Consider the following 12,743-nt stretch of genomic DNA (forward strand, 5'->3'; position numbering starts at 1 on the left):
CAAAACCCCCTCTTTTTTACAACTCATGTTGTTCCAAGTCTGCATGCAGTTATTTTTCTTGTGCAACACCAAAGGGCTTCAATTTCACACAAAGCTATTGCACAGCTTCAGAGGATTAAGAATATAGGACACCGATCGCAAAGGCTTCTTTTATGATACTCTAATGGCGCATTGGCACTTTTTGTATGGAAAATAATTGCGAGAACAACTTTCTGTGCCACAAAAAATTACCTTCATGTGGGTTTGGAGCAACATAAGAGTGAGTTCACACAGTATCCTCTGGAAATAGGAAACGTCATCTGACAAGAAGCTTTAGTGGAAAGCAAAACGGTGGTGATTTGCAAATAGTTACACTAATGATCAGAGTCAGAGAAGTTTATAGCCAGGAATGTAGAAAGCACAGAGTCTCTTGCCACCCATGTTTGCGAACAGTCAATAACATCATGGTGAACAGAAAGATAAACAAGTTATATGAAACCTTTGTTCAATATTTATTCTGAACATCCTAGTTTTGGTCAGTCGTGCCGCTTACAAGTGTAATGTATTCGAAATCTGATTATCAGGATTTTATGCTGCATTGATTTTTTGATGTATAAAACTGCAGTTATGTAATTCAGAAGCATTATTCTCAGCTTTGGCTTTTTGGATGTGTACACTGAGCATGTCTGGGCATGTTCCAGGGGTTAACTGTTATTGAATTGAACAGACAAAATGTTGTTGTATAAAGGTAACATTAAAAGTGTCTTTCTTCATGTACTACTTTTAAATAAAAAAAATAACAATAAAAAAAAAAATTATTATTTTTATCCGCTTAAAGTGACGAGCGATGCGTGCTCGCCGTCTGCAGTGCATTAGAACGTTGTTTTCACATCGCATCCGCGCTTCATTACAGAAATGTATTGTTTGCATACTGTGGTAAATACACACAGTGTAGTAGATTATGGGCAGGGACAAAACTAGCCTGCGCAGTCGTCTCTCCATAGTGTTATTATAGTTTGCTGGCTTTTCCTCTTCTGCTGGAATTTTTCTACACATAAATTCTGACCAATCGAAAAGAAGTTTAGGAAATACGCCATGGCCAGTGAGTGATGTGGATGTTGTCACGTGCCTGCGTTTTGGTTCTTTTCAACTGGTTCGGACCAAAGCAATCAGTGTGGTGTGAAAAGGAACCAAAAAATCTGAAAAATGCAACAACGTATAATTGTTTGCCTTGGTTCGGACCAAATGAACCGAACTAGAGATGTGAAAGCACCCTGAAAAAAATAATCAAATGTAAAATATTTGCATATTTCACTGTTTAAAAATGTATCCTTATTAAACATACACAAGCTATTCAATCAAGAGCAGTGAGTGATGTCCTCATCTTTTGTTTGACATTAAAAAGAGTAAAGGCTACTGCCCCTTTAAGACCTAATGCAGGGATATGCTCGTCTTTCTAGACTGTATAAAGTTCACTTAAGGCATATTCAGACTATGTCTCCTAGGATACTCATCAAGATGTACATGTTGACATACTTTTTGTGTACTTTAAGTGCAAGACTGGGTTGAGTGCACAGAGATAAATCTTCTCTCAGCGCGAGATCTCACTCGCTTCTTCTTCTGGCTCTACACAAGGGTGATGACGGTGAAATGACTGGTCATATTCGGACATACAGCAGCATTTGCATGCACTGAACAGTTTACAAAGAGAGACCATTTTGCCCACGTTTTTCTTTTATTATCACTGTTGTCGAGTGTATCACTGAGAAGCCAGCACGTGAGTCCAGCGACAGAAACATACATAAAGCCTTATGTTCAAGTTATAACCCAAATTAAAGATGCGTTATCAGATGTGAGATGAACGGTTGGGAAACACTGGTGTAGACCCAGCTCCTAACCCAACTTTGAGAATAGATTAACGGTGTTATTTTTTTTAAATCGCCCGATAAGAGTCTCTGCATTAACGCCGATAACGGGCCACCACTAATATATATATATATTAGTTTGAAAATTTGAATTGAAAGTTTACATTGAAAACTGTCTCTTTCACAGTTCAATTGGTGTCATTTCCAACAATAATTTTACTCCTAATAATAAACAAGTATACTAACTTTTGAAAGTTTTTGTTTGAGACAGCTTTATCAATGAAGAGTTTGAGATTAAATATGAGACGTGAAGAAAACCGAAGGTAAAATCAAAAAAATCAAAATCCCTGTGTGTGTGTACATTACCTGTCCAAGTGGAAAGCAGCAATTTCAGCATTATGCCGATCGTACCCTGCATACGGCTCTCCCTCGACCACATAGTCTCTAGTGTACCTAATAATGAGAGACAAAGATTACACTATATATATATATACATATATACACATGCATACATACATATATACTGTATATATATATATATATAATTGTGAGCAATTTAATACAATTATTGGTTTTTGTTCACAATGCCTGAAGTGTCGTGTTTTTTATACACAACCAAACTAAATTCTCTTAAGACCAAATTACACTACAATAAACATTAGATATGTTCTGACTGGCTGTGATAGTGTGGTGTCACAGCATTTTCACATTCAGTGTGGACATTTAATATTATGTTATGATTAAAGTAATTAGCATAACTAGTCAACCCACTCCTAATATAAACACACACACACTCCCTAAATGTTATTACTTGTTCCTTAAACAGCAGGATCTAATGAGCAAATATTATATTGTTTTAATAGTTTCTATATAGTCCAGGACAGATTCATTGACAGTATCCAACACATACAATGCCCACATAAGTCTTAATGCGAGACACTTGTTGGGCAGACTGTATTTAATCCTGTATATATACAGTGAGGAAAATAAGTATTTGAACACCCTGCTATTTTGCAGGTTCTCCCACTTGGAAATCATGGAGGGGTCTGAAATTGTCATCGTAGGTGCATGTCCACTGTGAGAGGAAAAAAATAAATAATCAAAAAATAAATAATCCAGAAATCACAATATATGATTTTTTTAACTATTTATTTGTATGATACAGCTGCAAATAAGTATTTGAACATCTGTCTATCAGCTAGAATTCTGACCCTCAAAGGCCTGTTAGTCCGCCTTTAAAATGTCCACCTCCACTCCATTTATTATCCTAAATTAGATGCACCTGTTTGAGGTCGTTAGCTGCATAAAGACACCCGTCCACCCCATACAACCAGTAAGAATCCAACTACTAACATGGCCAAGACCAAAGAGCTGTCCAAAGACATCAGTGACAAAATTGTATACCTTTACAAGGCTGGAAAGGGCTACAGGGAAATTGCCAAGCAGCTTGGTGAAAAAAGGTCCACTGTTAGAGCAATCATTAGTAAATGGAAGAAGCTAAACATGACTGTCATTCTCCCTCGGACTGGGGCTCCATGAAAGATCTCACCTTGTAGGGTCAATGATCCTAAAAAAGGTGAGAAATCAGCCCAGAGCTACACGGGAGGAGCTCGTCTATGTCTTGAAAAGAGCTGGGACCACAGTTTCCAAGGTTACTGTTGGTAATACACTAATACGTCATGGTTTCAAATTATGCATGGCACAGAAGGTTCCCCTGCTTAAACCAGCACACGTCCTGGCCCGTCTTAAGTTTGCCAATGACCATTTGGATGATCCAGAGGAGTCATGGGAGAAAGGGATGTGGTCAGATGAGACCAAAATATAACTTTTTGGTCATAATTCCACTAAACGTGTTTGGAGGAAGAAGAATGATGAGTACCATCCCAAGAACACCATCCCTACTGTGAATCATAGGGGTGGTAGCATCATGCTTTGGGGGTGTTTTTCTGCACATGGGACAGGGCGACTGCACTGTATTAAGGAGATGATGACCGGGCCACCTATTGCGTGATTTTGGGGAACAACCTCCTTCCCTCAGTTAGAGCACTGAAGATGGGTCGAGGCTGGGTCTTCCAACATGACAATGACCTGAAGCACGCAGCCAGGATAACCAAGGAGTGGCTCTGTAAGAAGCATATCAATGTTCTGGTGTGGACTAGCTCTGTGTTTCTTAGCAAAAGGTCAGAAACCTGACTGATCTAGAGAAGATCTGTGTGGAGGAGTGGGCCAAGATCCCTCCTGCAGTGTGTGTGCAAACCTGGTGAAAAACTACAGGAAACGTTTGACCTCTGTAATTGCAAACAAAGGCTACTGTACCAAATATTAACATTGATTTTCTCAGGTCTTCAAATACTTATTCGCAGCTGTATCATACAAATAAATAGTAAAAAAATCATACATTGTGATTTCTGGATTTTTTTTATTTTTTAGATTATGTCTCTCACAGTGGACATGCACCTACGATGATAATTTCAGACCCCTCCATGATTTCTAAGTGGGAGAACTTGCAAAATAGCAGGGTGTTCAAATACTTATTTTCCTCACTGTAACTGCATATAGTAAAGTGGCTATTACCAAAAGAAAACATGAATACTGCTGTCATGGTATGCTGCTTGAAAACATTAAATATTTATTTTTCCTGTCCAGAATTTATTGAGGTTAAGAAGATATTTTTCACATTAAGTTAAACGTGCAGGTAGCATTTATTCTGCCAAAAACTATAGACTGCAGCAGATTTTTAAGGGGAAAAAAACAGAAAGACTAAAAGGCTGTATTGTAAAACCTTATTTCTCAATATTGTTCATGCAACGCTGGTGTAGGACTACTATTGCAATAAATTCAACATTATTTGAACTTAACTTTCTAACCTCCTTGGAAGATATTTCACATTCCACTTCAAAAATCAGATTGTCTGGGGCCAAAATGTTCAGTGCAAATGGATTGTAAAAGCTCAGTCTAGATGTGAAGCCATCAGAGGTGAGGCGTGTTTGATCGATGACCTTAGAGATTAAGGACAGCAGAACAGTTTCCTCACTTATCTAAAGTCCCTGTAGATCCATGATAAATCAAAAGGCATCTTTACACAGCCGAATTAAGGTGGCTCTAAAGCGGGTCTGTGTCTGCTCAAAATTCTGTGTAAAGACGCAATGCCGCATAAAAGCAGACTTTAAATATGCCGGGTCTAGTATCAAAGGCGACACTGAAATGGTTTTGATTCAGTTTAAATGAACGCGAATTTGTGCCGCCTGAAACTACATCATTGTCATTGTGCGCACTGGTGCGTTTTCAACTCATGGATATGGAAGCTCAACTTTGACAGGAATTTATTGAAATCACTTTGCTCCACTCCATTACTCGCGGCCATGTGCATGTTCCTTTCAGTTAGCTAGAATTAGTGATTTAAAGGTGCACTATGTCATTTTTCTGTCTCTAGAGGTCGCCTATTCAAAACAAAGGCGTAGTTTGATGACGGCAAGTTTGAGCTCAGAATTTGGGACACATGGTTTTCACCTCACATCCAGTGGAAAAGAATCGGGATAGGACTCAGGCAGAAATGATGTTCATAGATGTGATTATTAACATTACTGTAGTATGAAGCAGAGCAGGACCGAGTGTTGTGAAGCTGAGCAAGGCCGCCGGAGCGAAACACATGGTTTGCAAGCAGTGGGACTTTTATTATGAAGGGACACAGTCGCGCCATTTCCACTTTTCCGGTCATGAGTATAAGGCAACGCAGATCTGTTTATCATATTAGATACATTTGAGTGTGTTTAAAATGATGTTATGACGTTACTCTGTGTGTACTCTCGGCGGCTGCTGTGACACTTGTTGCACACTGTAAAGAGTAAAGCGCTTCTGCCAAACTGGAAACTGAAGGTAAAGCAGATACAACGATATCAATAGACAGGCGACTCCCTCAGACGTTCTGGGTCCTTGGTTTAAATAGCATTTTTCTCACAGTTTACAAATAAATAACATTATAATATTATTAATAAAATTTGGGATATTGTAAGAACTCAACTGAACAAAATATATAACAGTGGCCAAGTGGTTTTTGGATATTTTACTGCAAAAATCCTACATAGTGCACCTTTAAAAGCACAGTCAGTGATACCGGTGTTGTCACACGTCGATTAACCAGTGGGAAAATTTCCTCACTGTCATACCCTTAATAGTAAACAATTCTTTTAAATTGCTGTAAAAACAAAAACTGTATTTTTGATTCAATAGCATAAGACACTTGTTTAAAAAACATTTCACTGAAGAAATTTCATAATGCTCTAAAAGTTGTGTTTAGTGTTAGTTCACAATACCAAACGCTTTTATTATATTAATGATTCGACCCTCACTGTAAAATATTATCAATATCCAAAAGAACACAAACCTGAAAATTCCTTAAAAAGTCGGCATTAAAACAGTAGTTGCGATAGTCTTTTTTGTCTATTGTGACATATAGTAGTTCAGGTATTCAAAAACAAAACACGGCTCCTTTTTCGTTATTTTTATTTTTTAAACAAAAAGAAAAACAAGAATTCAGGAGTTGAATATTCCATTTCTGCACTTGGGCGGGAATTATATGCCCCATTCTGCTGATTGGTCAGCCAAAGATTAAACTGTTCCGTCATAAGTTCTTCCTCAGCTCCGCAGGGCAGAATAACAGTCCTTTGGTTGCCCAATGTTTAAAAAATGTGTTTATTGATATAAATTGTAGGGCAATTTAATTGATATAACATTTTAATTGTAGTAAATTGTTATATCTCAAAAGGATGCACTTGTGCAGTGGTGGTTCTACATTGAATTACATCCTGGGCGAGTCCCCCTTCGAGCCCCCCAATAATAGCAGAGAGCAACAGTAATATAAAATATTAAGAATAATATAGGCTACAAATAAAATATAGAATAAATATTTTAAATAGCACAAATCCTTCATTACACATTACATGCTATTTACTAAGGCTGCATTTACACTTCATGGTTACGTGATCATGTGGCACAAACCGGATATGACATGTGAACGTGTAAACAGGAAGAAAGTGCATGGATTCTCATACTCTCAGAGCAGTTTCAGGCCTCACTTATATGTGGAAATTAATAAATCCGATATAAATCGTATATGCGCATTTGCGCCTGCCATGTAAGCGGATATTCCCATCTATGCAAGCCGTAGCCTGCATCATTGAAAAAGTGACTTTTTTTGGTACAGATAGATCTATAAAAAATTAAAACAACTCTAGTTAACTAGTAGAGTATTATTTTTTGTTGTTTGTGTAAAATAAAAGGCAATCTGGTGCTAATGCTTTTGAAATCACTCTGAGAGCTCATTGTTGCTGTTGTCACTGACAGCGGCTCGAGTTGTGCAAAGATGCGTGTTTCAGTCCCGTTGTCGAGACTCTATTCGTTCCAGTGAAAGCACACAATAAAATGCACACAAACATGTCCCTGCCCTTGATATAAATCACTGATGAACGCATTTGAGCGTAATGATTTAAAAAAAAACTATAGGAGGGCGGATCGAACCCAAACCTCTGACGTGTTTAACAAAAGTTAACAAGGCGCCAATTTTCCAATTCCCCACACAGTGAAATAATAGATAATAGAAAAGGGTTCTATTCTATTATTAGGCTGTTATTTCCCCTACTGAGGGAAAAATACAAGTTGGTGCCAGCGCCTCACACGTTCACATTATTATCAAAATAATACACAGACAAACAAAAATTAAAAAAAATATTCAGCTTAATTTAATTTGGTCTTTTGTACAATGGTGACAATTGGTCTGTTGTTGGGCAAGTAGAATGCGCAATGTTTGCTACATGTTTGTTGTTGTATTTACCACTATTTTATACTAATTCTGAATGTAGGCTACAAATAAAATGCAGTTTTATCAACGATGCAACACATGCGTCTCTCTCAACATGACCAGGTGTGACTTAGGCCCTACACGCAGGTGCAATCTGGCAAATAGCAAGTCGATTGTAAAATTTCACACACACACACACACACACACACACACACACACACACACACACACACACACACACACACACACACACACACACACACACACACACACACACACACACACACACACACACACACACACACACACACACACACACACACACACACACACGGCTGAATCACTGTTATAATTAGGCTATGGGTTCCTTGTAGATTTAAAATCTACTTATGGCTAATCTTTGGAAGTTAACTTGGCAGAGAAAATAACATGCACCATTTTGTTTGACATAAATTAATAGCCTACTCAATATTAATGAAAAAGGTAGAGCTATAACTTCTCCGTATTTCCTGAACTCTTCAATGTTGGGGTGGACAGCTGTCATCCTGCCATACCCAGCTGATGCGAAGTGTAGGCCTATCTGCCCCGGTATGGGTTATGTTGAGCCATTCGTTAGTCTGTTTGTTTGATTAATAAAAGATGAAATGTAGCTGCAATGAACGTGTTAAGAATCCGTACAGCTGTAGGAGCACTGCTATTCTGCTGTGCGTAGCTGAGGAAGAACTTATGATGACTTATGCTGACCAATCAGCAGAAAGGGCCGTAAAATTCCCGCTCACATGTAAAGAGATCGAATATTCAAGCCGTTTATCCATTTTTTTGAATTCTTGTTTTTCATTTTGTTTAAAAAAATAAAAAGGAGATGTTTTTTGTTTTTGAATATGCGTTTCTATAAGGAAAACCGAATGGCACAATATACACGGACCCTTTGCAATAGCAATTGTTCATTTTGATTTTATGGTTACTTTAATATGGGTGGTAGGTCCACTGCTAGCAGCTGTTAAGCTAATAATAGTTTGGTTCATTTCTGTTGCTTGTTTTTTTTGTTTTTTTTGCTTCCTGTTTGTTTTTTGTTTTGTTTGTATTCCGTTATGACTGCTGTTATGCTCTTGCTCTGTGCTCAGGTCTCTGAAAGGCAGAGTATAAATAAAAATGACTATTATTACTACATCTTTTATTCATTCATCTCTTTCTCTATTTCACTCACTGGCTTTTTCGTTCTCTAATTTGCTCACTCACGCTTCCCCTCACGCTAAATCACTCACTCCTTTCATTTTAACCTCATTCTCATTCACATTACTTTCTCTCTTTCGTTCCCCATATTAATCCTCTTCCCCTCACCTTTTTGGTTTGAATACCACTTTCTGTCCTCCGTCGATCACCAGCAGGGCTTTCAGCTGGGTGCCTTTATAGCCCACATCTGCCCTCTCCACACGAGCGGTGGCCAGGGAGTTCAGCACAGCGGCTAACTCGGGTGTTTCGTCCGGGTACACCTCCCGTGGACCCACCCACTGGGCGGCCACTTCCCAGGGCGACTGCAAGGTGTGTGTGAGGCGAGCACCTTTGGCGAGGGCCAGGCCGGCCTCCATCTTGCGGAAGGCCCGGAGGTCACGACGGCTGGCGGCCGATCCTTCCCCTCCATCCAGCAGGAAGACCTTGGCCAGGCCGAGGAGAAAGAGCACAGCGCACAGCACCACCACACGCTGCTTCAGCTTCATCACCTCCCGCAGCCAGACGCCCACCGGGGGCCCACCACGCCTGAGTCTGCCAGGAGACACGCACTTACGCCTGGGGCATGGCACTGCCCGCTGTCTGACAACCACCACTGCCGCTCAGGCTGGACAGCCGCGAGGAGGGAAGACGCTTCCTGTGAGAGGAGAGGAGAGGAGAGGAGAGGAGAGAGAGAGAGAGAGAGAGAGAGAGAGAGAGAGAGAGAGAGAGAGAGAGAGAGAGAGAGAGAGAGAGAGAGAGAGAGAGAGAGAGAGAGAGAGAGAGAGAGAGAGAGAGAGAGAGAGAGAGAGAGAGAGAGAGAGAGAGAGAGAGAGAGAGAGAGAGAGAGAGAGAGAGAGGTTGTCATTTCAACAGAGCACAGTTTGACTCAGATTGCGTCGATCATGAGCCAGTGCTGTTATCCGCTTGTTAAGTCATGACATAAGGAACGCCGTTTCTGGGTCCAAGCCTCAGCTCGTTTCACTTGAGAATGCCATTGATGCCCGTTTATGAACACTATTTTTCATATTAAACATCAAACATTTAAAAAAGTTTAATTACTTAACATTTTAAATACTTACAGTCTACACAACATTCTCTATGGTCATGGTTCATATTTTAATGATTTATAAAAGATGAATCACTGTCTGGCCATCTGGAATTTTGGTATGGAAAAAAAGGTTATTATTATAACTTTTTTTGTAGTATTACACCCCATTGTGTGTGTATATTAGCACCGTTTGTAGTTTTTCTTGTGGTATAAGATAAAGCGTTTGGACCCGGAAGCGCTGCCGCGTGACGTCAGCCTTAACAACCGAATTTATTAAAGGGTTAGTTCACCCAAAAATGAAAATTAGATGTTTATTTGTTTACCCCCAGTGGATCCAACATGTAGATGTGTTTGTTTCTTCAGTAGAACACAAATGAAGATTTTTAACTGTTGCTGTGTGCCAGTCATATAATCATGTGAATGGGTAAGGTTTTATGAGAGCAGAACATACAAACAAAAAAAACATGCTTAGGCAACGTGCATAAAAACCCTGCTGCTCCTAACGACACATTGATTTATTAAGACAAGAAACTGATCAGTTTCTGTGATAAACCGAACAGTATTTATGTTATTTTTTTTACCTCATATCCCGATCCCATCGTCTTTTACTTCCGTCTGATGAGGTCAAACGGACGCGATCATAGAGATATACCATGTAGATTCCTCATTTGACCGATCAGCGCAGGCCCTAATGAGGATTCATATATATATATATATATATATACACACACACACACACACACACACACACACACACACACACACACACACACACACACACACACACACACACACACACACACACACACACATCTATGATCGCGTCCATTTGACCTCATTAGACGGAATTCACAGCTGATGGGAAAACTTGATGAGACTTGTCAGGATATGAGGTAAAAAATAACAAATACTGTTTGGTTTATCACAGAAACCGATTGGTTCATGTCTTAATAAATCAATGTGTCGTCAGGAGCAGCAGGGTTTTTGTGCACGTTGCTAAGCATGTTTTTTTTGTTTGTTTGTATGTTCTGCTCTCATAGAACCTTACCCATTCACATGATTATATGACTGGCACACAGCAACGGTTGGAGTTAAAAATCTTCAGCGCTCATGGCTTGAGCGGGAGTAAATCATAGAGTAATTTTTGGGTGAGCTATCCCATTAAGGTTGTGAAAAAACACTTAACGACATTATGTGTAGCGACATTAGCGCACTTCCCATCCAATAACTGCGATAATCTTTGCCCTTTGTTACTGCTTTCAAATTCTTTAAATTTTATTATGAACTTTAAACAATAAATACCATTTTGGCACTCTTTAACGTGGTGTGAAAGATTGCTGTAATTGTGAACTGATCCTTTCTTCTGTTTTACTACTAGTTATATGTAATCATCCTGTGCATACGCGCTTTGTGCCGCTCTGTATCAAGCCTTTTGTATTATAATACTTTTGTGCAATTAAATATTATTAATAGCCTTTCTTGTTCTGCCCTATTTATAAGTTGCTGCCTCATTAAAAAGCTGTGCTATACATTTAAAATAAATGTAATTTAATTTCTTAGTATATATATATATATATATTTCGATAAATATATTTATGTTTTTCATGAACAAATGTGTAACATTTTATCAGATTTAGTTCTACACTTTTATTTGTTCGCCACAAAAAAAAAAATTCCACTAAATGTTTAGATTTTATACAATTATTGTGCATTCATGATTTTTCTTTTTAACAGTAGTATTTTTGTCAAAGATTGTGATTTAAATATATTTTTTAATTAGTTATTTTTCTTAGATAAGTAGATAAGAGTGATTATCAGATCAACACTGAGGTACTCAGAATTTTTGGTATCAGATCGGTCCTGAAAAAAAATAATTGTATCGTGCATCCTTATCATGAACTCGATAGTTAGCTAGAAAAGGGAACCATTTTGCTAAATAAAATGCACTGCAACACGTTTTCATTATATTTTTATTTAACCTGTTCTTCAATATTTAAGGCAAGTTTGAATAAATCCATCATGAAAATAAGTTATGACAGCAATCGTTTAAAGGGGTACTTCAGCGCTGGGAAGATGAATCTGTATTTAAACTGGGTCATCAATGCAGTAGAAATGTGAAATTATTTTTGAATTTGGTGCCTTCTAGACTGAGAAAAGACAGAAAATGTATTTTTGTCCCATGGGGATGAAAGACTAGAATTCCCAGAATGCTTCGCTGCCCTGTGAGGCCATTCCCAACGCCACCAACTTCATTACTGTGATATACCTACTGAGTTGAAGACACTACAATTAAAAACTGAACGTGTCTGTTCAATATAATGAGTGAGTCACTGCGCGAGTATCACAGCACTGAGCACTAACTGCAGGAGTGAGATAAATGAGCTGATGAGCTCTCGTGATGAGAGCTGAGGTAATCGCGACTACACTCGCGGCATACATTCACAACGCGAGTTCAGTCTGGCACGCGTTTCAGTTCATGCCTTTGCAAGCTTAACTTTCATAGAAATTAATTTGAGAAGTTAAAAGACTTACATTGCTCACCATAGCTCCGTTTAAATGAGTGCCTGTAGCTGCCAGCTGAGCTCTCCCTGCAAGCTGAGTGTAATCTCCCATTCCCCATGTGCGGGAAACCCCATTCCCATTCCCCCTCTGCTGGCTGTAGTCTTTAGCCTCTGGGAAAACATTCCTCCTATGATGCAAATATCGTCAATTTGCATCATAGGAGGAATTTTTCCAGAAATAAAATGCATAAATCTCTTGTCTCAGGGAGATATGAGGGGGGAAAGCACAATAATTTGAATATACTCCAGGGTTTCTACTGATACAAAGCCATATGCTAATC

At 38.9% G+C, this 12,743-nt stretch overlaps 1 protein-coding gene across 1 annotated transcript in view; it reads right to left on the reverse strand.

Moving 5' to 3' along the window:
• fam20b (FAM20B glycosaminoglycan xylosylkinase) overlaps positions 1 to 12,743 on the reverse strand; it is a 35,727-nt gene that overhangs the window by 16,584 nt on the left and 6,400 nt on the right. Inside the window, exons 3-4 of the mRNA XM_067417206.1 lie at positions 8,983 to 9,508; positions 2,211 to 2,297 (exon numbers count right to left, since the gene is read on the reverse strand). Of these exons, the coding sequence (XP_067273307.1) occupies positions 2,211 to 2,297; positions 8,983 to 9,359 (464 nt within the window). The 5' untranslated portion in view covers positions 9,360 to 9,508. The remainder of the gene's footprint in view (positions 1 to 2,210; positions 2,298 to 8,982; positions 9,509 to 12,743) is intronic.

This window comes from Pseudorasbora parva, chromosome 15 (genome assembly GCF_024679245.1).
Source record: "Pseudorasbora parva isolate DD20220531a chromosome 15, ASM2467924v1, whole genome shotgun sequence".
NCBI lineage: Eukaryota > Metazoa > Chordata > Actinopteri > Cypriniformes > Gobionidae > Pseudorasbora > Pseudorasbora parva.